Source organism: Anguilla anguilla, chromosome 12, assembly GCF_013347855.1.
Source record: "Anguilla anguilla isolate fAngAng1 chromosome 12, fAngAng1.pri, whole genome shotgun sequence".
NCBI classification, from domain to species: Eukaryota; Metazoa; Chordata; class Actinopteri; order Anguilliformes; family Anguillidae; genus Anguilla; species Anguilla anguilla.
In genome coordinates this window covers 15,564,859-15,591,289 of record NC_049212.1, presented here as the reverse complement: position 1 = coordinate 15,591,289, position 26,431 = coordinate 15,564,859, and the positions used below count along the sequence as shown (strand labels likewise).

Sequence of the window (26,431 nt, the reverse complement as noted above, 5' to 3'; positions counted from 1 at the left end):
TGAATCTAAGTGTTCTGGGAAAAAAAAGCATTCAGTATCACACATTCTTGTACCGTGGTGAGGTGTGTCTGGCAGTGGTGATTTAATGAAATTTTGTAATCAGTGTTTGTGTCGATGTGTCCTCAAAGTGGAGCCAAAGACACAGAATTAATTGTCTGGTCCCTAACCAGTTTTCAGGAAGGCCTGCAAGGATTTTCCGGCTTTTGTCTCTACATGTGGCTTACCAACACGTGTGCTAAAAGTAATATTACCTTCATTGATAATGTGGACCTTTTTTTTTTTTTTTTTAGCAATCTCAACAGTTGGGGTTCTGCTGCGTTTTATATACAGTAGAACTATTGATACAATTGTAAACCCATCTCCCTTTGCCACCTTTGAGCCCTCCAGATGTGTGGGAACTTATTGAGCTTCTTAAAGAGAGAATCAGAACTCATGTCATCAGTTAATCATAATAGTTTAATGGAAATCTCGGCGTTCTTCGTTTAAAAAAAATGCAAACTTGGAATTGGTTACTTATGATTAATTCTCTGAAATTATAATCCATATAAACTCCATCTTAAATGTGAAACCTACTAGAAGTTTGGAATTGTACAACATACTAGAAATTATTACTTTTTACTATTCATAGTTAGGATAGCTTTTTAAGATATTAACAATCACTTTTAAAGCTCTGCATCGCTTAGCTGCTGACTGCAGTCAGACCTTCAGTGCCTTAGACCATGAAATCAGTTTGAATCAGCTGAGAAGTATCTCCTAAATGTTAAAAAAATAAAGTAAAATCAGAAGACTGAGCCTTTTGCTGAATTCCTTACCTGAGGTCACTAAACGTGCACTCTTTCCTTTCGCTGCATTTAAGACCAAGTTATAGGCTTAATGGTGGATGGTGGAAACTCAGAGAAGCAATCGCTTTCAGCTGGCTCATTGAGAAAGAGGTGAGTGTATACCCTTTGCCTGAATTCCTAAAGAAAATTATCCACTTTGTACAAATTGTGTTTATGGATATATATAAGGCTGTAAAACCGCACACATTTTTTGTTGTAAATTAATGGATTTCATATATATATAAAATATGCAAGCTACATATTCCTTAAATACAATGATCTGGATCAACTGGCATTAAAATTGGATGAATACCAACAATAAAATTATATCCTACATTCTTTTGTCAAAGTTGTATAGTACAAGAATCAAATTCATAGAATGATGATGTATCTTATGTTTTGTTGCTTGAGTGCACTACTTTGTGAAATCACACATATCTTTACATAATGCAATCCAGGTGACAAAACCTAAGTGTTTACATTTAGAAATAACTTGACAAAAGCACCACATTCCCTCCAAACATATAAAGTTGAAACATTTGCATAACAGTATTGCTTTTTCTGAAATTCATTGACTAATTCCACCAATTCTGACATTGTTTTTTCAGTCAAGTACCGCCAGTTTTGTTCCCCTAGCAGTCTTCCCTCCAGCCAGGTTCTCCCTGTGCCTTCTGGCTTTGAGTGTGCCACACTGGCAGTTGCTACTCCCTGAGATTGTTTATGTTTTTTGCAGCTCTTATCGCTGATTTTATGGCAGTCTCAATCCAGCCATGGGGCGTGGCTGTGTGCTCTCCAGCAAAGTGGATCCTGTGCTCTTTCTTGAAAAGGTCATTAGCGTAGCTAGTGTGTTGAAATGGGGTATAGATGGCAAATGCTCCTAGGCTGTAGGGGTCCAGGCCCCATTTCTTCACCACGCCCCCATTGTAGAGGCGCCGGATGCCCTCGCCGTGGATTTTCACCAGGTCATTCAGCACCACCTCCTTCACCCTGTCATCAGACATGCCCTGGAAGAGGGTGGAGTCATCCGAGCAAGTGTAGGAGGCCAGGATTGCGCCCCCAGTGGTGTTGGTGAAGTTGTGGCTGGGATAGTAGATGAAGCGGGACGGCAGGTCCGTGATGCTCTTCCCACCCCTGATGCCTTCCTCCTCCCAGAACCTCACACTGAAGCTCAGCACCACCTTGGTGGAGCTGGCGTAATGCACAGACCGCAGGGCCTCCATCTTTTTGGATGAGAGTGGAGGCTGGAACTCAATGAAGAGGGAAGCTTTAGCTGTGGCTGTGACCAGGGCGTAGTCGACCGTCAGGTTGGTCAAGGCAGCGGAGTTGTGCTGGTCCTGGTAGGACACGGTGACGTGACTTTCCGTCTGACTGATGCGCCTGACCGGGGAGTTGAGGAGTATGGTGCCTTTCAGAGTCTCGTAGAATGATCTTGGCAGATGGTCGAAACCGCCAGTGACCTCATAGTACCTGGAGAGCAAACAAATAATATTCTCCACTGTTCTTCCTGGAAAATCAGGTGTCGGTTGTTAGTGCAATTAAGTTTAACACTGTGAGTGTAACCCTGAGGAAAGGTAACATCTTAAAGTTGACATTTCTATATCCAGGTCTGTGAATGGATAACATAAAATGTGATTGATGCATAATATTGATGTATCAAGCAAATACGTTACATATTGTGAATGTGTATGTTTCCTATTTGCTTGACATTTGGAGAGAGTATCCAGTGATGTGTTTGTACTGACGTAGTATTGTCGTTGATATCGGCCTGGATATGCAGAGATTCTGTCAGCGCTGTGTAGAAGAAACTGTTTTCATTCAGGAGATCGCCAATCATCTGCAGTGCTCCAGGGCTCAGGAGTGCCTCTTTCACCAGGTACTCCTACAGGCGAAAATGAGAGCTGTGTTGGTAAAATGGTAATGGTTTTGATCCACCAAGCTTAGGTGCCCAGTTTAACTGCTGCTGAAATACGATGATGAAACAAGGGGGAAGACCATTGCTTAGAGGTAGAAAAATACTTCTAACCCCTTCTGTATCGCCAATTTAAAAAATATGAAAATGATACACCCAAACTAAAATGCTTACAATTCTAGAACCCTTTTGACTACAGGCATAATATGCTCTTCTGAAAGGTAACCCTTGGGAGTCAGAATTACTCTCAATGTTTCTGAAAGAAAACAAGTTACATGAACTCAAACACAGTGGAAGTTTAGAGATAGAACTTTGAGTTTTAACACTTTCAAACGGTATATTGTGTAACCAGACTGATTGAAAGTTTCACCATTAAAAAACATAATCAATGCAAATAAACTGCGGCCCGAATATGGCCTGGTGTGACTTAAGGGGTTAACTTAGAATTGCTAATGATGATTTATGAGCTGGTCATGCATGTCATAATAGTCACTGTATTAAGTCAACTGCATTGCCCTGCAAAAGCGATGATGTACCTGGTCATAAAGTAATAAAATAATTCCAATCCGTGTTATAGCACAGAAACAACAGACAAAATTATTATTTCCCCCAGAGGAGTAATGCGTCAAATGTTTTACCTTAACAGAGTAGGAGTCATATTTTTCCAAAATTTTTGTGCAGTTATTGCCACTTTTCTTCAAGTCGTCTCTAATCTGTAAACAATTAAATATGTGTTACACAAAAAATGTCACGCTATATTGATTAATTTTCCCCAATATACCAGGATAATGCTAACAGTCATTGTTTTTAATGTGTCTAATACATGCAGAACAACTGTACAACAGGGCTATTCAAATGGCAGTCTGAGGGTCTGATGTGGCCCACCATATTATGTACTCTGGCTCCAGTTAGCACTGAGGTGGGGGGAAAAAAATATTCTTTAGATGCCTCATATGTGCAGATCTGCTTTTGCATACATTATACTATAGACAAATAGTAAGGCAAGTTCTGTTAACACACATTTTCAGTACCACATACTCAGATTGTTCTATACCTCACAGTGGTAATGTTTTTTTTTTTTTTTTACCATTTAGAAAAATAATCTAGCTCCCAGGAAGCAGTTGAAGAGCCATGATGTAAGCTATGTTGTGTGAGCTAAAAGTTGTGTAAGTCGCTCTGGATAAGAGCGTCTGCAAAATGCCTGTTAAGCTATGGTTTTCTCCATGAAGAAACTCACCTTCCACAAAGCAATGCTGAAGAGCTCACTGGCTGACTTCCCACGCTCCCACTCTTTCAGAGGGTAGTTCAGTGCATCAGGGTTATTTTTCACTTTGTACGTCTTCATTAACGTGCCATTAATGAGATAATATGTGTTGATGTCGTCCTGGATAAAAGGGTTCAGTTGGACGCCCATCTTTTGAGTGAAGTTCAGCAGGATTCTACAAAATTCATTGGTTTTTGCTTAGTCTCCCCAGTAATTTTGTTTTCATATAAAATATGTATACCATTATTTTACTCATGTATAGCTACATTATCCTACATGTACACTTCTCCTTCGTCAGAAAGTAGCCTATATGCTACCCAGGAGGGCATGTTTGTTTGAGAAGAAACCTCAAGCTGAACTTTGGCTGAGCTAAAATTGAGGCAGAACATTCAATCACTTGACATAATGGGTTATGCTACCTGTGAAAGCTGGGTATCCTCATAGCACCGAACTCAGCATACCAGCCTCCCCACTTATCCCTGTACGTCTCCACTCTCCCGCCGATACGCCCGCTGGCTTCAACTATCGTCACCTTAGAATCAAACCAAAGCAGTTCGCGTTACCTTCATCGTTTAGTCAGTACATTCTCGTTAAAGCGGGTCCGTTAAGAACTCCGACTTCGTGAGATGAAAAGGTACCTTATGACCCGCCCCTTCCAAGAAGTGAGCGGCCGTCAGACCTGCGATGCCTCCGCCGACTATAGCGATGTGGCGTGGTGTCTTTGCATGGGGAAGACCTCTCTGCACAATATTAAGAATCTCATTGTAGTCTTTATCGATCAGGCACTTGAAAAGGGGGTCGTCGATGTCCGCTTTCGCCCTCAGAGCCACGACCAGCATGGCAGCAATCGTTACTACAAGAAAAAAAGACAATACTTGCTATGTAGGTGTTATTTAGTAGTTAGCCTATCATATTTGTAATGAGCACTATGTATTGTGTAAGTATAAACTGATTAGCTTCTCGTTGGAATGAGGTAGTGTTATTATTTATTTTTATATCAGTAACACTAAGAAATGTTATCTTTAATGGGCTGTAATCACTTTTCCAATAAAGGGACGAACATATTTCAGGGAAATTACACGACTAGTGGTTATAACATTAAGGATGTCACTCATTTCCTCCCGATAAGGCTGTTCATTAAAAATTCCAAGGGACTTTCTGGATCACGGGTTAAGTCAGACACGTCATGTAGCCTACTACACAGTAAAATGTCCAGTGTTGATTCAACTCCAAAAGTGTTAATTCAACTCTTAACAGATAACATTTGATCTCACTCTGGAATGTGGGGCCAAATGTTATCTGTTAAGAGTTTAAGTGACACTGGTAGAGTTGAATTAACACTGGACATTTTACTGCGCAGTCTTCTTAAACTATCAATAGCCTTAAACAAAGGTTATTCCTCCCGCTTTACATAAATTAATCAATCCAAAGCAACAAACGAATCAAAACAGTTACAACCTTATAATAATAATTCACATAGTTTTTTATGTGATCTATTTAAAATAACGTTTAAAAATAACTCATCTACTCCGCTGCATGACTCATGGACACATGCGCTGACTTCTGAATCCAGACGTTCTGCGCCTTGGTTTAATTCTGACTAAAACTAATCGTAGGAAAAAGAAACTCAAACTCGAAATCGAAACCGAGGAATGTTTGGAGAATACAGTGGATCCGCTTAGGCTGTATCTCAATCTGACATCACAGAAAAAAGATACTCATTTATTTTATAACGTAGTCTATAGTCTACAATCTAAAACAGAATCGCCCTACGACTTATTGGACCACAATTTCCTATAAAATCATACAGAAGACCCTCAAAAACTTTTGAATTAGTAAGTAGCCTACCATTAGCCTGTCATTTGACCAATTATAGTTATGTGGGCTACCGGCGCGTAGGCTATTTGGAATGACTTACCTGGGATAGATTGTAACCAACAAACCAAATATGCCATGAAATCTGCTTGTATAAACACAACTATTTTTCAGTAGGCTATTTAGTTGTCCTTGGAACTATATTTTGATGAAGCTGTGGTATAACGCGTTACCCCAGGCAGTCAATCCTTAAATAGCCTAATTGATGGATGAATGCGTGGAATCACAGACATACCGAAGACTTTTCTGTTAAGAATAAAATACTTTCCCACACAAGCTTAAGGGTCAGCCTGACTGAACTGATTAGATTAGCGAGGTTCAACCATAAAAACCCCATCATAGTATTATCACATGGACAAAACAGGTGTGAAGCCGTGCTTTATTTGTTGTCTATATTTATTTAGAACTGATTCGATATTGGCTGTCTGTGCTCGTGTAATTAAGGAATAAAATGGTGAAACGCTAATAAGAATAAGAATAAGAATAAGAATAAGAATAAGACTAATACATTTCACAAAAAAAGCATCGATCGGCTATATTAGGAGCTATAACATATGTAGGCTATTACGCTTAATTCTGGTAAATTTTACAGCATGTTGCTGTAGGTTACTTACGGAGAGTGGTCTTGGCCATGTTCATGGAGCTCTTGTACAATGAATCCGGAATCGCCATCCTCCTTTTTATGCCTCCTTTCGATGATAGCAATCACGAGCCCCGGCACAATTTGAAACTAAGCAAGGTACTTCCCGGTTTAGAACAAATAGCGTATTCAGCAATACCATATGTCGGAATTTTCTTTATCTCCTCGTTCATAAGAAGCGAACTCTGACAGCTTCTATCACTGTCCATGTTCGTTAATTTGTTATCCATTATGTTTTCATACATTAATGTTAACGGATTTTTTTTGGAATATGACCTCCATCGTTCTAAGGACAGCTGGTCTGATGACAGATCTCTCTTGTCTTTAATATATTTTAAATCACATCCAACAAGTTGTCAAGGCTATTCAGTGTATTATTATAGTGTTCAAAGTATGTGAATGTGTGCATGTGTGTTTAATATTTATTTGTGTTTCAACAAAATTTATAATGACCTGTTTTCTACAGTTTGCATGTTAATTTGAAAAAACTCAATACGTTTTTTAAAATGAAAACTGAGAAAAAGGTTTTGGTTAGACATGCTAACATGTCTCTAGGATGTGTGCACTCAGTGAAATTCCCAGGTCCATTACACAATGATATGAATATATTATTCACGGGCCTGGGACAATAGTATTTAGCAGAAGTTCACAGAGTATTGCCTCCTCCTCTCAGTGCCCATGACAATGTACCTTATCCCAGCCACCCCCCCCCCCCCCCCCCCCCCCCCCATCCCCCTCGAGCAAGACATTTTTTAAAGTGTTCATCTTTGAACATCCAATCCTGCTTCCACCATCAGGGACCTATTTTACAGATGTGTTCAGTACATTCACAAGTACTTTGATTATATACACAATATGGATGTTCAGGAAAGTGATCTATTGTGGGATTCATGTTGTAATGAGGAATTGAGAGACTTCCACAAAAATGTATTGCACACACTGTAAATTCCTCTGGTTTACTGGAGAGTCCAATCTGAATTCTGTTTACCAAGGCATGCTTATCCCCTAAAGTGTGCTATAATATGCACTGTAATGATTTCAGTTATTCTTTAGGGAGTCCAAGCCAGCCTCCTACACAGTTCTTACTGTATTATGTCTGGAGCTGCTGTCATAGCTGTCAATTAACTGCTGTGCCTCCAGTGCTAGACAGTGAGCGCTATGGATGAAGCCATCCATTGGGAGCACTGTAGACTTACCTTTAATTCAGCCCTTGGCAGATAGTTGTTAACAGTAAAAGAAGCTCAGCCAGTCCCGGATCTAGACTTCTCAGATTGGGGGGGGGGGGGGGGGGGGGGGGGCAATTAGAAATTTGGGGTGGGCACCTTTTCACCTTGTTGAGCTGTTTTCCTAGTTTTAATGCACAACTGATGTGTCTGTTCTTAAACATTACCACTCTACATACAGTTGCATGCAAAATTACTCAAAATTATTTGCACATGAGGAATAGGCTAAGATTTTAATAGAGAAGTATCAGAGGTGTGAGCACTAGCACTTACTTGAGCCTCAAAATACTGACTTCTAGGGGTAGAAAAATTTAGCACATGGACATTTTCATATTTCAGGTGGACCTTGGACAATGAGTCGGAGCCGCAATGTCAAGGCCAAGAGGCGCCACCTCCCACCCCAGTGACCATAGACTGTAGCCCCTACTGTAGCTTAGTCCTCTGCAGTAATCAGGAAGTGACGCAAATTGTACCTCATTGTATCACAACAAATGTTATAACAGTGCCCAAATGACACAATAAATCATGAAATCGGCCCATGGACAGTCATAACACAAATAAAATACACATATTGTGACTATTTGTTCTTGTGAGAAAAAATTATTGACTTTGTATTTTGACCGCATTTGTACCACAGACTTACATGGAAACGGGATATGGAAACACCTATACTGGACTCAACCGTAGTGGCGCTAGTGAGCAACGTCTCTCAACAAGACCAGGAAGTGAGCTTCAAAAACGAAGTCTGGTTTTACACCCAGGTGTTACGTTCGATGTATGCACTGAGGGGCCTGGGGGCCCTAATGGTCAATTCACACTGTAAGCACCCGGGGGCCCTAGTGGTCAGCTCACGCTTTAAGCACTGAGGGCCCTCACACTGTAAGCGCTGAGGGGCCCAGGGGCCCTAGTGGTCAGCTTACGTTTTAAACACCAAGGGGTCTGGGGGCCGTCACATTGTAAGCACTGAGGGGTCTGGGGGGCCCTAGTGGTGAACTCACATTTTAAACACCAAGGGGCCCGTGGGCCCTTACATTGTAAGCGCTGAGGGGTCTGGGGAGCCCTAGTGGTTAGCTCATGCTATAAGCACCCAGGGGCCTAGTGGTCAGCTTGCGCTGTGTGCACTGAGGGCCCTGGCATTCAACTTCCTTCGGAAGTCTTGGGCTACGCACCGTGCGTGGCCTGAGGCTTGGAGGCCCCCTGGCAGTCCGAGGCCCCGGGGCACTGGCCCCACTGGCCCTGATATCAATGTTAGCAAACTGCCAAATGTTAAATACTGTTCTAGTGTGCTTGCTAGCTAACAGTAACGTTAGCTAGCTAGCTAGCTAGCTAGCTATTTATCTAGTAAACTAAACCAATACCAGCAAAGATCCTTATTCAACACAACACTACAACAAACTACAGCAACAATAAATTAGAAATTAAATTTGAACAAGAATAAGCTTTAATAAGAATGAGCTAATATTCCTCCTCCACTGTCACAGGTGACTACAAATGCCCCGCAGAATATCGGAGTTAAGGCATCTCTGTTGTTTATTGTTTATACTGTTGGAGGTAAGAGTGGTTGTCTGACAGTCGGAGGGTTACCGGTTCGATCCCCCGCCCTGGGCGTGTCGAAGTGTCCCTGAGCAAGACACTTAACCCCTAATTGCTCCCAACGAGCTGATTGGTACCTTGCATGGCAGCCTTTCACCGTTGGTGTATGAAAGGGAGAATGAGTGGCATCAATTGTAAAGCGCTTTAGATAAAAGTGCTTTATAAATGCAGTCCATTTACCATTTACCATTTTGTTCTGTCCAACCAGCAAATCAGAAATCAGGAAATTCTGACGGGGCGAATGAAATAAAAGTGATTGGCAGATTCAAATGGCGCAGAATAAAGTTGACCAATTGGGTGGGCACAGCAGAAATTTGCCCACTTCTAGATCCGGCCCTGCACCACACTCCAGAAAAGAACTGCTTTGTCTCAGTGTTTCAGTGGCAGTTAGTGCAAGTGTTTGTGGGGGGAAAAGGTTAGAACCATTCAGATAAATTAGATTAGAAATTAGAAACTTAATTGTTGACTCATTTCTTCATTTTTATGGGAATAGCACAGTATTATGGACAATATAATACCAGTATCGTTGGCTCTACAAATGCAATATTTCCTGAGAAACAGGTGAACCGTTCCAGATGCCACATAGGTAAGCCACACCCAAAGTTTTGCATTGTTTGCTCAACTGCAAGGCTCTGGGCTTTCTACAAAAAAATAAATCAATTAATTACTGCCAGAACAAACTTTGTGACAATGCACTTGTAAATATGTGGTATAAAAAGAATTACAAATTAAAAATACTTTACTTTATATATTTCAGGTTTTAGTGTGATAGATCTTTTAATGGAAAATACATGCTGGCATTTTCCCCTACCCCCATCCACAATGCATATTCTTTCATTTTCAATCTGAATCTTAAATACTACTGTACCAGTTGAAGCCTGCAATGATCAAGATGGTATTCAAATCGTGCAAGATCATAAAAATTATTGCTGATCAACATTAATTATTGCTGATTATTGCTGATGGGGGTAGGCATTTTCCCCTACCCCCATCCGCAATGCATATTCTTCCACTTTCAATCTGAATCTTAAATACCACTGTACCAGTTGAAGCCGGCAATGACCAAGATGGTATTCAAATCGTGCAAGATCATAAAAATTATTGCTGGTCAACAGCCTGGCGGTATGCAAGTACAGCAGCTAAAAGCACTGCTCACTGAAATGGAGCTAGAACAGCTGAGGCTGAGGAGATGGACCATGCCTCGAACACTGCACTTCTGCTTATCCCCTATAAGAAACCTTTCTGCCCACCACACCTGTTCTTTATTTCTCATTTATGTGCTCTACCCTCCTACCCCTCTCTCCCTGTATATCTCTGTTTTTCTCCATCTCCAGTAGGCCCACATATGCAAGCATCTGAAACACTATGCAACGGTATCTACTTCCTTCAATGATTGGGCAATGGCCTGAGTCTCATAATTCTTGAGTTTATGAATAAACTTTGGTGTGATTGCTTCAGGCAATATTTCAAATATCCTGCATCAAGTGTAAAGTTTAGGAGCTCTGGAATACACTGTAGGACAATTAGTGTAGATGTATTCATTAGCAGTGGTAAGGTAAACAAGGTATATTAATGAACATGTTTACACTATTACAATCTTTTGCCCCCGGCTTTGCTAGCAACAACGGTGTTATTTTTTTTTTTTTTTACATATGACCATTTTATGTTCTTCATGTCTGTCCACATCAGTTTTTTCCCCTCAGGTGAGAATGCACTGCTTGAGTACAGTCTAATACAGTACTTGAGTACATGCTATACAGGCTCATTATTGCCGACATGGCCAATGTGCACAGAGCTTGATTGACAAAGCCTGTGTTCACTTAACAAGTGGATTAGCACCTTTGCGATATCGGTCAAGCCTGAATTGTGGTTGTTAGGCTTTCTGAAGCCAGCTATCGTACAGAAACCCTGGGTATGTTATGATTTTTTCGTAGCATACCCCCAGGAGCTCTCCACTGCTGTGAACTCAGAGAGGGTCATTTTTGATCCTGAGGACAACAGCAGGGTTAAATGAACTCTTAAAAGTGTACATATGGCCCATACTGGACTCACATAAACTCGGTTAGAGTTGAATGAATGCTGGAAATTTTACTGTGTACCTGAATTTATTTATTTATTTATTTATTTGTTTGTTTGTTATCATTTAAAAAAAAATATTATTTCTAATTTAAAGTGAAACTAAATTCCCTTTATTCAGCATTTTAGAGTGAAGTCCATATTTTTGTATTGTCTTTATCACATAATTCATAAAAAGTAAACTCATAAGTAAAAGCATATGACAGTATCTATCACTGAGAATGTTTGTTAATTCCTTAATCATTATTTTTTCATTCATTATTTTTATGGATTATGATCTACATTATTCTAACGAGTGTTTTCTGGTGACTGAGCTCTCTTCCCTTTCATATATTTTCAGTTACATCCCATAAGTTGTTAAGACTATTCAGCGTATTATATATAGTGTTTAAAGTATGTGTGTGTGTGCATGTGTGTTTAATATTTACTCTGCTCTGCTTCGGGTGTAACTCAGACCCAAGCCGCTCTTATTGCTGCAGCATCCTCTCATCGCTTCTGGGGGCCATTTCCCAGGCAAGCATGCAGAGCTGGGGCATTTGCTCTTGCCCTGCAGAGAGTTTGAGGAGACCACTGCAGCCACATCCTGCACCCACTGTTTCATATGCATAAACCACCCAGAAGCTCTTACTCTCACTTTCCCATGGGGAGATCTTTGTGTAGGCATTCAAATCGCAGATGGCAGAAAGTCAGGTCACAATAAAATTTCAAAAACAGGTTCTGTCTTTTCAGGTGTTTTCTTAATTCCCTCTGTGCTTCCTGAGGTATGCTTGTATATAATCCCAATTTTTTAAAACCGGTTTCTCCCTGTCATATCCCTTGTGTTTCTCATGTTTTGTGTTTGCCTCACGTATCTTGTCTTTTCTCACACAATCTTTGTTCTCCGTTGCAGTGTAGGGGGACTCTCGCCCTCAGCCCCGGCATCTAGACTAATATGACTTACCTGCACTCTCCGCATTCCGCACGCTTCCTCTCCTGCATTTATTCTCGGCTCACCCACAGATCTTCGCCAGATCATTGTCTCAGCCCGTCTGATACTCCACGTCGGCTTCACGAAATTAGTCCGAAATAATCCTGTGCTTTTCTGTTCTTGTTCTCAGATCCGTGTACCTGCCTGCTTCCCCTTCACTGCCAGTTACGGATATATAGATTATGGATTTTCAGGAAAGAATTCAAATGAAACAAAAAGTTCTCTCTTGTGAGATTCATGTGATAATAAGAAACTGAGAGACTTCCACAAAAATGTATTACACACATTGTAAATTTCTCTGGTTTACTGGAAAGTCCAATCTGAATTCTGCTTACCAGGGCATGCTTATCCCCAAGTGTGTACTATAATATGCACTCTAATGATTTCAGTTCTTCTTTCATTCTTTAAACATTTTTATTTATTTATTTTGATTGATTTACCTGATTTTGATCTCTAAGATTTGAATATTCTCTTGGCAACTGGGTACTCACGGCAGGCTTCAACTTGTATTGGGGTTTTTAAGATTCAGACTGAAAGTGAAAGAATATGCATTGTGTGTGTGTGTGTGTGTGTGTGTGTGTGGCATGCTATGCCAGCGTGTATTTTCCGTTAATGGAAAATACATGCTGGCATACCGTACCACACACATGCAATGCATATTTTTTTCACTTTCAGTCCTAATCTTAGCAACAGGTTGTAGCCTTCACAGTTGACATCAGGGATTACAAGCAAGAGGTGATCAGAAGTTTGTGAACAGAAGAAACATGAGGCATGACTTACTTTCTGACCCCTGGACCTTCCACCTCCAATGTGGGGACCGAGGTGTGGACCCAAGTGCAGGCACCCAAAAGCAGGAACCAGCATAAATAGAGAAAAAGTGATTTAACAAAAATATGGATAGGTATAAAAACAAACATGGGTACAAGGATACCTAAAAATAATTGGAACTAGAGACTAGAGCAGGGGTAGCCAATCTTATCCAAAATGGGCTAGTGTGGGTGCTAGTTTTTGTTTTAGCCCAGCACTACAACAACTCATTCAGCTAATCACGGTTTTCGATTTAGACCTTGGTACATAGAATCAGGAGTCTTATGGGCCTAAACAAAAACCTGCATCCACACTGGCCCTTTTCGGATAAGATTGGACTCCCTGAGACCAGGGGCTGGTTGCCTTTGGTGGCAAACAGAAATCATTACATTCTTAACTTCCTTTTGCACCTATTTTATTTGTGGGGTTTGCCTTCATTGTTTCCCACAAATGATTGTTAGGCTAGAAGAAACATTTCACTCATTATAATTTTGTATAGATTGCTTCTTATAATATAAGATATTAAACAATTAATGCAAAATAGTAAAGAATCTAATTCTGCTCTTTGAAAGAAATATTCATGCTTTGAATAATAACACAATGTCTTGGATTTCTATCTTGTTTACCCACTAAGCTCTTTGGAATTTCATCCATCCATTATCTATGCCCACTTATCCTGAGCAGGGTCACAGGGGATGCTTTAGCCTATCCCAGTGTGTACTGGGTGAGCGGCAGGAATATACCCTGGACAGGCCACCAATCTATCGCAGAGCACACACACCATTCACTCACACCTATGGGCAATTTTGAGTCTCTAATCAGCCCACCTGCATGTCTTTGGACTGTGGGAGGAAACCCACACGGACACAGGGAGACACATGCAAACTCCACACAGAAAGGCCCCAAGCCGAGATTCGAACCCACAACCTTCTTGCAGTGAGGCAAAAGTTTTACCCACTGCACCATCATGCCGCCTTCTTTGGAATTCCATTCAATAAATATATTTTTTTCATCCGTCACAGGTGGCATGTAATATTCTCATTTACAGTTTCATCACTTATATTTATGATTTATGTTATATATTGCATTATATTACAATCACTTGGAAGACACTCTTATCCAGAGCGATGAACACCCACTATAGGCCTAAAATATATTTCGATTAGCTTTTGAATGACAAGTACAATATTTTTTCACTTTATCTTTTTTCTATTTTACATTAATCAGTTCCCGTGCCTTTGTGCTATGGTCTTGTTTTGTGTCTCGCCCGTTTTCCACTCGTGCACAAAAGGATTGAGCTAGTGCAGCCCTCACTTATTCTACCACTGATTGGTCATTCAGCGCTCGAATGGAAAACAGGTGAGACGTGGAAACAGGTGGAGGAGAATGGAAAACAGGTGGTGTTTCCAAGGAAACCCAGACAGATGATTTGCTTGCACTACCATGACAAAGCCATTGCATTATTGCACTCAATAGAGGATAATTATTCATTGTAACTCTGTATTTATCCATTATATATTTATAAGTGTTCAGGTTTTTTATTGTCCAATATCTGTTATGTCACCTCACTTTGAGATATGCCAACCAAGGTGACAATTCTCCTATTTGAAAGAAAAGGAGGGTATTTTGTATATTAAGACATATTTGTGTACTCAGGACTTCAGAACATTCTCTTTCTGTTTCTATCAGTGAAACTTGAGGTGATCTCACTTTACAGAAATAAGAAGAATACTAATGATTGCTATTAAGCAAAAACAAATAGTTTCATTGCTTTCTTTTGAGTAAATATTTTACTCCTAGCAAATTTTTAAAATCTACTAATTTGGTATATCCAGTCATATTTCTAATTGCACAAGGACTGGGGCGTATGCATAGCAGACCCTGTGTGGTGTCCATTTCCTATCAGCGCCCACGCTAGGGGATTATTGCTTTTATACCAGCTGTGGCCCAGCTTGAAGATGTAGTAGTTTCCCTGTCAGCTCTAAAAACACTAACTGCACAAAGTCTGCTCTGCGCCAGGCATAACTCAGACCCAAGCTGCTCTTATTGCTGCAGCATCCTCTCATCGCTTATGGGGGCCATTTCCCAGGCAAGCATGCAGGGCTGGGGCATTTGCTCTTGCCCTGCAGAGAGTTTGAGGAGACCACTGCAGCCACATCCTGAACCCAGTGTTTCATCTGCATAAACCACCCAGAAGCTCTTACTCTCACTTTCCCATGGGGAGATAACTGCAATGGCATTCAAATGGCAGAAAGCCAGGTCACAATACATTTCCAAAAACAGGTTGTCTTTTCAGGTGTTTCTTAATTCCCTCTGTGCTTCCTGAGGTATGCTTGTATATAATCCTGATTTGTTTACCTGTTTCTCTGAAATCATATGCAATGTGTTTTGCTGCATTTTAACAGCTCATTATTTTACCTTGTTTGATACCGTATGGATTCATGCGTTCACTGCAAGTCCATCAAGTGTTGAGAATGGAGATCTCCCGACACATCACTGAATGCATATTCTGTGGAAATGAGCAGAACTCTCAATGCAGAATTTAAAATGCAATATATAAACCACAAATCGTTCACAAAACTATAGCAGGAGTTCTCAGACCAGGGGAGTATTTCACGAAACAGGATTACTGAGTTAGCTGGATAACTGCACTGAGTAAAACCTGGAACAGCTCTTTTTTAGTTCAGTCTATGTTCCAGATTTGGGGTTTCTGGGTTTTACTCAGTCCCAGCTAACTCAGTAGTCCTGCTTTGTAAAACACCCCCCTGATCCAAGAGAATATCTCTGTGTGCTGATTTTTTTCAAAGTTTGTGCTTTGGAGATGCTGTCACTTCATTGTCTCTGCACACCCCCCCTCCCCCTCCCCCTCCCCCTCCCCCTCCCCAACTGTGCAGTAAAACCTGCTATAACCAGCTAAAACACCAAAGTCTATAACAAATAGTCATAAATTACCAAGAGCACACCCAAATAAACTAATAAGACTGGAGTACCCTCGCGTGGTTGTGTTGTGTGTGCCATTAAAAACCCAAAATGGACACCGGGACTCTCGTGTATTCTTACAGATACCCCATTGTGACGAAGGAGATATCGCTACCCGGCAAGCCTGTCAGCTCTTTTCATTCGTGATTTAACTTATTAAAATGTGTTCTAATTTACACAAATATCGGCTAGACTTTTAAAATAATACTGGTTTTGTTGGTTATCATTTGCTTTGCCTCTGAACTGTTCATTATCCACAAACGCTTTAGATTCACTGGCCAGGTGCCGACTATTTAGGACTGATATCTGGTTTATCAATTAATCAATCCAAAACGTAATGTATTTCAAAAGCGATCATTTGTGCTACAACACATTAGAGAATAGAAACATTAATTATCTCTTCTGATAAGTGATCCGAATTATTACAAGTACTTAAATGAATATGCAATATTCATGGATTGTTCTGTCTAATTGAGAAAAGAAATGTGACATCAAAAGGTAAACTATTTGTCATTCAGATAGTAGAAGTGACTTATTGAAACCAATGAACAGCTTTTTATACACCAGGAATTAGGCTATAATTTAGATTGGAAGAAAAAAACAGCATTACAAAAAAATTCTCCAGGTAAGGTAAAATAGAAATCGTCAAACGTAAATGTTAGCTACATTTAAGATATTTTGCTCATCTAAAATCCGATCACCAAGATTCATGACTGACCTAAATTAATTTCTGCACTAGATCCACACATTTCTAATCTAGATCCACGATTCAGACTCTCGTCTAGTGGAGCTATTTTATTTATTCAATTAGTCCAATTGAAATAACGGGTGGGATTAATTTCCGTCCAGTGTGCTAGTTGAGGACGACAATAAATAGCCGCCTACACCTCAGTTCAGAGCATCAGTTGAACGTTCATCTTGTGATAACAACAATTGGAGCAGAACGGTTTTTGCGAAGGCGTTTGTGACAGTTTTCTAATATGTCTGGAAGAGGAAAAACAGGAGGAAAAGCGCGTACAAAGACCAAGACACGTAGTTCGCGAGCTGGCCTGCAGTTTCCTGTTGGTCGTATTTATCGGCTTTTGCGAAAGGGGAACTATGCAGAGCGAATTGGCGCTGGAGCTCCGGTGTATTTGGCCTCTGTACTGGAATATCTTGTCGCTGAAGTGTTAGAATTGGCCGGAAACGCAGCCCGCGACAACAAAAAGGCCCGTATAATGCCCCGTCATTTGCAACTTGCCGTTCGCAACGACGAAGAGCTTAACAAACTCTTCGGTGGCGTGGTCATCGCTCAGGGTGGTGTCTTGCCGAACATACAGGCCGTACTTCTCCCCAAGAAGACCAGCCAGGGTGCTGTAGGGGCTGGGAAGGCGAAGTCTGTGGATTCCCAGGAATATTAAATTATCACTTCTCTAAACCCAAAGGCCCTTTTAAGGGCCACACATGGCTCCTTTTAAAAAGCAGTTCCAACTTTGGTGATCCTTCAGTTGCCTTGGCAGGTTCTTGTAAGCCTTCTAGGTCTTTAGCAGTTTAGAAGCTAGCAGCTAAAAATTGGCAAAACTAAACCTGGACTGATGTAGTGGTCATGCTTTGAACTGATGGAAGAAGTTGCTGAATAAAGTTTTTCTGAGTTATGTAATTGGGTCTGAGGCTAAGGCCAATAAGATTACAAGTCTTTTTAATATGAACTGGCAAGTTTTGTAGTCCTTCTCAATTTGTGTGTTTATGACTGCTGCAAATTTCAAAATGTAAGCAAGTACCAGGGAATATTTTTGCTATAGGGCCTGTGATTACAAAAGTTGCTTGAGCTGCACTAGGCCTACTAGCTTTGGCCCATAACTAACCTCATGGCTTAATATTTTTAGGAACATGGACAATTTATGCAAATGTCAACTGAATGTTCACATGGCTATATTGCTTAAGGTCTTCCTTTAGTTTTAATTGCTTTTAATCATGGGATAGTCCATGTGATGTAAAGCTCATTCTTGTATAGGCACAACATGATTGAAAATGTACGTACTTTACAGATACCTGAGATGGGAATGGGAGCTCTAGTTGCAGCTTCTCCTCTAAAGAGACATGGAGGCTGTGGCCAGTCAAAAATGGAATTTGGTTTCCTGGACTGTGTGGAATGAACTGGGATTTGTTCAGGGCATGTGTGGACCAAAAGGTGGTGGCCACTTTATGGCAGGAGGGCATCCATCTTGTTACAGCACATGTTTGCCACAGGCACACACAGCAGTGCTGGTGTGAGGTAGGGTTTCTGACCGGAGTAGTTCCAATGAATGATGTGAAACTAATGTAGTAGAGTAATATAATCCAACTCACTTTCAGGACAGTAACATGTATACTGACCCACAGGATGTAACCATATATAGCGTGTATACTGGCCCACAGAGTTTTAAAATTTATAACGTGTATACTGCCCCAAATGATTTGGTAATTTAAAATGACTGGCTACTGGTTGGATCTATGCAATTGGAAAATTGTCAGGCGAGCTTTTCTCTGATTCAGCAATAAAACTTGAAACAAATGCTTTTATTTTGAATTTTGGCGCTGTAAAGGTGACAGGAAGTGCTTGTTGGAGGTTTATTTTGGCTAGCTTTTCACTCGTGATGGAGGAAAGAGAGATGGGTAGATACATTTGCTCATTCGTGACAAAATTACCTTGATCATAATCGGACAGGGGCAATTTAAGGTGAACGCTTCTCAAAAATTGAGGTAAACTCACTAGCCACGTATCCTACATTGGTTTACCGATAGGCCTGTGTGGTAGTTAGGATTTGGAGCCAGATTAGGTTCAACCTCACACTGCAAGCAAACCTAATGTTATCTGGCTAGCCAGATGAAATTCATCGAATACGATTCATTATGAAATTGATTCCAAACTTAATATTCTGAATTTATAAACGCCAAACATGTTTAAGTAAGCCCGATATGGTTAGCTAACATTTGTAACTCAGAAATGTCTTTTAGTTGTCTAAATTAGACGGCAATACAATGTATTCTACCACGGTACGTGTTTAAGGAAATCGGTTAATACTTCTATTCGATAAGGATGAAGTTACAAAGAACGAAATCATGCACCGAACCTAAAACGATCTAAATGAACGTACTTGTTAATTAGCCGCCTAAATAAATAAAGCAGGGTAAATTGCATGCCATTTCGTTTGACTAACAGTTCTCGCATTCACAGGTACATGTCTGAAGAGAGCAATGTCTCGCCCTGAGATTACAGGTCCAAGTGCTTGGGCTTTTTCTCTGGGCCAGAGGAGTCTGCTAGGCGTTGGCGCTGTTCTGGCATGGATGGTTCTTTTTCATTTGCTGGTGAATGTGTGGCTGCTGTGCGTGTTCACTAGCCTGCTGGTGGTGCTGGGAGGCTGGCTGGGTTCTCAAGCCGTTCTGGACTCCAATAGTGTCATTCACCTCGAGCGCTTTGTCACGCTGGAGCGGGTGCGCAACTCCCCTGAAAGCGAGCTGCAACTGGAACAGGAGCTCCGGCGCACTGTGCGCAAGATTACCCGCGACTTTGTCTCCTCTTGGTACCGCACCGTGTCTACAGAGCCTGAGTTCGTGGTAGAAGCACACGATGCCATGCTAGCCATGGCGATGGAGCTGAATAGGAGGGCTAGGAATGTGGAAAGGAAGGCCCTGACACAGAGGGTACTGGACCTGTTTGGTGGCCACCTGCAGATTTTCTTGCAGGTGCAAGAGATGGTGGGGCAGCCAGGTGCAGAAGACTGCCGCCCTTCAGAGTCTGGTGTGTGGAATGTGTACCGCACAGTAACCGCGCCTCACCCAGCTCTCCAGAGCCCTGCTGCGGACGTGAAGTACGCCCGGGCTGTCGTTGACCTTCTCTTACATGTGCTGGTTCCGCCCCCTCACCTGGAGACACGAACAGGCCGGTTTGTAGTGGGAGAGCTCATCACCTGTAACGTGCTCCTGCCCCTCCTCAGCAAGATCTCTGATCCCGACTGGCTCAACCTGCTGATTGTCAACATCTTCTCCAAGTCTGGCAGGCCGGACACGGAAATGGCGGAGGCGCCCACAGGATGGGACAAGCCCCTGCCTGTCTCTGACCCCGTCACTCCGATGCCCCCAGCCACTGCACCGAATGGGAGGGTTGGATCTGTTCCCACGCCCTCGCCCACACCCGAGCTCTCTGTGTACGATGTAGTCGATGCTGCAGAGCAGTTTGGTCAGCAGAACATGGAGGAAGAGGAGGTGGAGGAGGAGGAGGAGGTGGAGCCCAGGCAGGAGGTTGGGTCCAGCCAGTTCCCTTTGGGAAAGTGTGCTGAAATTCCTGCCGACTTTCTGAGGCCCACCAAATTCAACCCTTTTTACCAAGAGACAGACTCTGACTTGGAGTCTCCTTCCTCAGATTTTAAGAGGAGCTCTATGGAGTCACTGGTTCTGATTGGGCAAGAAGAGGTGCTGTCAGACCGGCTGAGGGATTGTGCCACGCCCACAGACATCAGCAGCGTGGGGGACCTGGAGGATGAGCAGGGTTACGTGGCTTTAGGAGAGGCCCCCTGTCCTCAGGTGCTGGTATCGGAGGGATTGACAGGCCCTGATTTGGGCAAGGAGGTGGAGGGAGAGCGGGGCGAGTGGACAGGCAGGGGTAACCCTAATGAGCTCTCTGTGACCGCTCCCCTGCTGACGTCCTCCCCCAGTGCAGGGGGCGTGCCTCTCTCCCCCTTCAGCTTTGAGCCACTCAGCAGCCCTGAGGGGCCAGTCATCATACAGAACCTTCGCATCACTGGCACCATCACTGCCAAAGAGCACCGTGGCACTGGCTCCCACCCCTACACCCTCTACACAATTAAGGTACACCCGCTCCCACCCCTACACCCTCTACACGATTAAGGTACACCCGCTCCTACCCCTATACCCTCTACACGATTAATATACTCTTGCACCCCTACAAGGTATGCCTATAGTTGGTTGACAGTCCTGCTGCTCCAAACGTGGTCAGTGTTGGTTGCGTGGTGTACTGGTTTTTGTTTTCACCTTAAAATCAGCAACCAGTTAAACCCATAAACGAGGTGAGGTCAGTTACCTAATCAGCTGCTTATTTAGATGCTGAGTAACCAGGAACACCAGAACACTTTGCATGTGTTCAGTGCCCCATTTTGTCACTGCTCTGCACCTTGGTATGTAGGTATGAAGGTATGTCTGCTGCCAATGCTAGTATCTCATGTTTTATGTAGGGTGCTAATGTCATAGGTACATGTATATGTATATGTGTGTACATGTGTCCAGTATGAAACTGCGGTGGACAGTGAGAATCCCGGCTCTCTCCAGCCAGTGGCCTATCACATGGTAAACCGTCGCTACAGCGAGTTCCTCAATCTGCAGACCCGACTGGAGGAGAAACCAGACCTGCGCAAAATTCTCAAAAGTAAGATACCACCCCCCCCCCCCCTCCCCGCAACAGTCTGTAATTATTTAATAAATTACACTATCCTGTCTTCCTCTCCCTTTAACCACCCCCGTAAACTACATTTTAGATGTGAAAGGGCCAAAGAAGATCTTTCCTGACCTTCCATTTGGAAACATGGACAGTGACAAAGTTGAAGCTAGAAAAGCCTTGCTTGAAACATTTCTCAAGGTATTGACCTGCACTTTTATCGAGTTACATAGTTGAACACATTGAGATCTGGCCATGTTCTCTTTATTAGATGTTGACACTTCACTATAACACTATTCCTGGGGAAGAGCAGTCCTGCGTGGTATTTGTGTGCAGGTGGCTGTCTCAGTTTAATAATCTGGGGCAGGTAGGCTAGGCTAATAAAGCTATGTAGAGCTTAACTGAATAATTTTGAGGTGTGTGCATTTCTTACAGCTCCTTTGTAAAGATATGAACTGCAAATGCAGGATGGACTTTTTGTATGTTGGTATTTTATTTGGACATGACTGTCCTGAAAATCCCACCATTTTCACTGCACTCTTGTGAACACAACCTGGTAGCCTATTCTGGGATCATCGTAAATTACTTTTAGCTCATATGTCATTCAAGCATATGTCAGAATCCTGTCAAAACCACGTTTGTCCGTGGGATATTTATGACCGTTCAGCTTCTAATGAGAAATAAACCTCGTCAAACATCTGTCCTCTTTGATTTTAGCAACTTTGTGCCATTCCTGAAACCGCTAACAGTGAAGAGATGCAAGAGTTCCTGGCCCTCAACACGGACGCAAGAATTGCTTTTGTGAAGAAGCCTTTCATTGTATCACGGATAGACAAGGTGATCCCAACACACTGCTGTTGTCCGTTACTACAGGGTCCATCACATAGCAGATACTTGTGTGCCATACCGCTGTAATTGTACATTGCTGTTTATAAGTATAGCTGCACAGTGCCCACGCGTGATGTCATTGTTATGTTGCTGTGCGTGGTTGATGGTGTTTGTACCGAGTCTCTGGCTCCGGCGTACCGTTGCCTGACCGTGTGAACTGACGCTCGACAGATCGTGGTGAACGCCATCGTGGACACCCTAAAAACAGCCTTTCCTCGCTCGGAGCCGCAGAGCCCCACCGAGGAAGTGGACGGCGACGGCGAGGGACGTTCGCCATCCGAGACCAAGAAGTCAAAGTGGGTACCTGCGCCCGCTCCGGTACCTGCGCCCGCTCCGGTACCCTGCGCCCGGTCCGGTACCTGTGCCGATCCGATACCCAGGGACTGCCATGCTGCGAGGGAGCACTGAATACACACGTCACTCGTAGTCTTGCTGAACTAGATTCAGTTTAATCACTGCTTCTCTGTGCTGTTCCCATCTCTCAGAAGTGTTTCTTTACAGGGAGATGGCCCGTTTCTTTTTATACTTAAAAATATCCAAGTTTAGCTAGAAATGTCAGTTTGTTTACATACTGTCGTAAGATCATTGGAAGATGGTAGTCCAATAATGAAAAGCTTTTCTGGGAGTGGCCGATTTTGCTTCAGATTCCTGAAATCAAGCTCATACAGATTGTCTGTGTAAATATGAACCAGGTGATGTTATAGCTGGGTATAAGTGTATATTTGAGGTCTTGGAGTAAAGGTCTTAAAAAAGAATGTTAATGAACCTCTGTTTTCTCCAGGTCCAAACTGAGATTCTCCAGTAAAATCACTCCAGTTCTCAGCTTGTCTGACATTCAGCCCAAAGTGCTTTACTGCTTTAATGAGGCGAGCACAGTAAGTTTAACACACATCTCATTTATTTGCCAGCATATTGGATAGAGAGTGATATTTGCTGCAACGGTTTGAAATGTCACGTAATTGTCATTTTTTTTGCAACATTTTCTTCAGAGTTATGGAAGTTAACCGTAACCATTGTGGAGCTGAAGTGTGTTTGTGCTTTTTGTGAGCATCTGTTTAGTCACAACTGGTGTACTAAATGCACGCTTGAAAAGTGCACCTCGGGTGTGCCTGGCATAACAAACTGAAATTAATGTAGGCAAATTATACGTTATTCTCCAATGAACTAAATTTGATTTTCAGCAGTGTCTTGTGGCTTGTTGCACGTTTCTCTCTAAGTGCGTGTTCTCTGCGCGCTGTGTGTCTCGTACAGGTGTTCAGCGGCCTCTCTCTGTCTGGGCTTGAGGCCTTCATTAAGGAGCAGGAGAGGCTGCTGTGCAAGACGCCAGTGCGGGAGGTTGGCGGGGAGGAGGGCCCCCTGGAGGTGAAAGGAGGTACAGCAGCTTGTGCTGGTTCTGAGAGTCTGCCAGCAACACAGAAGCATGGAGCAGGTGAGCAAGCTAAATATTTCCATGGAAATGATACCTTACTGCTTTTGTTGATGACATTAATAATTTTAATTAATAATATATATTTTTTGGCAAACATTTTTACCTAGTGACCTAAAGACTAGAGTATACTGTAGGGCTAGTCTATATGGTAGGATAGATTCTGAAATTGTCTGCAACACAATTGAAACGGAATGTTTCAGTCCATGCTGTGATGCGCATTGGATGCATGTATTTAAGTGCCCTTACATAACACTTCTTTAATAAACTTGAATGCCATGCACAATATCATAGTTAAAGGGATTTATTAACACAAGTCAACAGTGCAAGTGCTTCAGCGTCAGTCTCAAAGTGCATCTGTGGGCAAGCAGTTGCTGAAGTTCAGCCAGTGTATTGCATGATTAGATGATGAAATTACGAAATTGTAACTGCGTGCTGTCAGGTGTTTCTTTACAAATATACGTTTTATTCGTTATGGTAAAATTTGCCCCAGGTTGGTAAGAGCTGGGAAAGGCTTTAATAAAACTATGTTTCTGTCTCTAGGTGTTCTTCCACTCCTTTCTTACAGTGCTGGCTAGTTCAGTCAGGTCTTGGTAGGTGCAGAGTTCAGTAAGGTCTTGGTTGGTCGAGAGTTCAGTCAGGTCTTGGTTGGTGCAGAGTTCAGTCAGGTCTTGGTTGGTGCAGAGTTCAGTCAGGTCTTGGTTGGTGCAGAGTTCAGTCAGGTCTTGGTTGGTCGAGAGTTCAGTCAGGTCTTGGTTGGTCGAGAGTTCAGTAAGGTCTTGGTTGGTCGAGAGTTCAGTCAGGTCTTGGTTGGTGGAGAGTTCAGTCAGGTCTTGGTTGGTGCAGAGTTCTGTGAGGTCTCAGATGGGGTGGGGCAGGATAGGCTCGGGCATGGTGCATTTTTTATCATTATTACCCTCCGTCTGATAGGGGCGCTCCACACCACGGTCTCTTTTGGAAACCGCCGATTAAAACCGACGCCGCCTGGCCCCTGCTTCAGCCGCTCGTCCTCTGATGTTTTTCCCCTGAAATCCCAAACTAATGAGCGGTGAAACGAGACGGCCGATGACTCCGGGCCCGAAGTCTGTGAGATGGGATGGGCGTGGCCCCTTCGCCCCGGCCTCCCACAGCGCTGCTGAGTGCCCTCCGATACGGGAAGCCGTGGCTCAGCGCGCGCCTTGCGAAATCGCTGATAATTACTCAGGACCCGAAATAAGCCCCCCGTATGGAAGAGAGACGGAGAGGGGGGGGGAGACCTGGGGTGATCACATCAGCGGAATCTTTCGCCCGCACGGAATTTCTGACGTCAGCCCTTGGCGCGTGTCCTGGTGGATATTTGCGCCGTGAGGAAGCTCGTCGTCGCTGTCGGGTCCCAGGAGAGAGAGGGGCCGGCGGTCTTCCCGTCGCGCTGCTGTATCAAACCCCCCCCCCCCCCCCCCCCTCGCACCGCCCCCCTCCACTTACTTAATCAGCGTAACCCTGCCCCGCCCCCCTTCCGGCTTAGTCACCCTGACCCCGCCCCCTCACCCTGGTCACTGAGCGATTAACCCGCACGCTGAGGCAAGCGCAGCGGTTCATGGCAGAGTTCGTTTTGTTTGGGCTGTGACCCTACATAACTCATGGCATTGAAGTACTGGTCAAAAGCTTTTTATTTGGCTCAGTTGTCTGTGTAGCAATTCTACAAATTCTACAAAAGATATTTGGCTGTTCAAAGGGCACTGGCATGTCTGATATGCTCAGTTAATTGTGGCCAGTTTAGCTCTAACCAACTCTGTTCCAGTGGAGGTCATTTCATTGAAGTCGTATGGAAAGTGTCTCTGGCTAATAAGACCTGATTATTAATTCAATCCAAATTGCCTGTCTCTGGTCCATCTGCTTTATCTCCCGGTATGAGGAGAAATGTGTTTCAGGTGAAGGCTGATGTAGGGGGAGAGAGAACCTCACCCTCCTGCTGGTGAAAGCTCCTCTCCTGCAGAATGACGCCCTCAATGCTGAGATTTCAGACCGGTGTCTCCTAAACATGCTTTTGTCAAGTCTTGAGTCATTTTGGTGGCCTTGCCTTTGTATTTTGTCATAGGAGTTTCCAGGAAGTGTAGTATTGTAGTAATCCTTTGCAGATGTTCTGAACTACACGTCTACAAAGTTGTTCTCAGTACACTGCCGGTCATATGGAAAAACTGCACCTTAGTTGGATGCGCACTAGGGGGCAGTGTTGGATCATGCTTCGAGAACAATTCCTGGACTTTGCTCTCAATAATATGAACACTCTACAAACTGGCCTTTTGGTTCTAATGGAATATTCTGTGTCTACTGCTTTCTAAATGTATCAGGCAAGCACATGCTTTCTCCCCAAATGTGACGTTGAGGTGCTGCTAACCTTATAGCCTAGACAGGCCCACCTTGCAGTGCTGCTGGCCTCAGGCACACAGGCCAGAAACTGTGCCAAACCATGGGGCTCCTCCCTACACTGAAATGGGCACAGCAGCCCCCTCTACTGCTAATCTAAGCAGCGTTATTTGCGTGTGCGTGAGTGGTTAAAATGGTACAGGTGTG

General features: G+C 43.0%; 3 protein-coding genes across 7 annotated transcripts in view; 2 read left to right on the top strand and 1 right to left on the bottom strand.

Annotated features, from left to right (window-relative positions):
• Positions 1 to 437: 437 nt before the first annotated feature.
• il4i1 (interleukin 4 induced 1) lies at positions 438 to 15,684 on the bottom strand. 5 transcript variants are annotated; one of them, XM_035384845.1, is made up of 8 exons: positions 15,594 to 15,684; positions 13,149 to 13,171; positions 4,633 to 4,847; positions 4,414 to 4,526; positions 3,968 to 4,169; positions 3,369 to 3,443; positions 2,564 to 2,700; positions 438 to 2,288 (listed from the first exon to the last, which is right to left on the bottom strand). In XM_035384845.1, exons 3-8 carry the CDS (start codon positions 4,831 to 4,833, stop codon positions 1,523 to 1,525), a joined length of 1,494 nt encoding a protein of 497 aa, XP_035240736.1. In that variant the 5' UTR covers positions 4,834 to 4,847; positions 13,149 to 13,171; positions 15,594 to 15,684; the 3' UTR covers positions 438 to 1,522. The 5 variants fall into 5 exon arrangements, with proteins under 5 accessions (XP_035240736.1, XP_035240738.1, XP_035240737.1 ...); XM_035384847.1 differs by lacking the exons at positions 13,149 to 13,171; positions 15,594 to 15,684 and adding an exon at positions 12,342 to 12,388; XM_035384846.1 differs by lacking the exons at positions 13,149 to 13,171; positions 15,594 to 15,684 and adding an exon at positions 7,706 to 7,724.
• A 1,356-nt stretch (positions 15,685 to 17,040) lies between these two features.
• On the top strand, positions 17,041 to 18,653 carry LOC118209516 (histone H2A-like). The gene has a single exon (XM_035384850.1). It carries the CDS (start codon positions 17,135 to 17,137, stop codon positions 17,552 to 17,554), a length of 420 nt encoding a protein of 139 aa, XP_035240741.1. The 5' UTR covers positions 17,041 to 17,134; the 3' UTR covers positions 17,555 to 18,653.
• Positions 18,654 to 18,721: 68 nt separating this feature from the next.
• snx19b (sorting nexin 19b) overlaps positions 18,722 to 26,431 on the top strand; it is a 28,829-nt gene continuing 21,119 nt past the window's right edge. The window contains exons 1-8 of the mRNA XM_035384841.1: positions 18,722 to 18,875; positions 19,351 to 20,981; positions 21,417 to 21,555; positions 21,665 to 21,765; positions 22,282 to 22,401; positions 22,624 to 22,748; positions 23,234 to 23,327; positions 23,704 to 23,881. Of these exons, the coding sequence (XP_035240732.1) occupies positions 19,371 to 20,981; positions 21,417 to 21,555; positions 21,665 to 21,765; positions 22,282 to 22,401; positions 22,624 to 22,748; positions 23,234 to 23,327; positions 23,704 to 23,881 (2,368 nt within the window). The 5' untranslated portion in view covers positions 18,722 to 18,875; positions 19,351 to 19,370. The remainder of the gene's footprint in view (positions 18,876 to 19,350; positions 20,982 to 21,416; positions 21,556 to 21,664; positions 21,766 to 22,281; positions 22,402 to 22,623; positions 22,749 to 23,233; positions 23,328 to 23,703; positions 23,882 to 26,431) is intronic.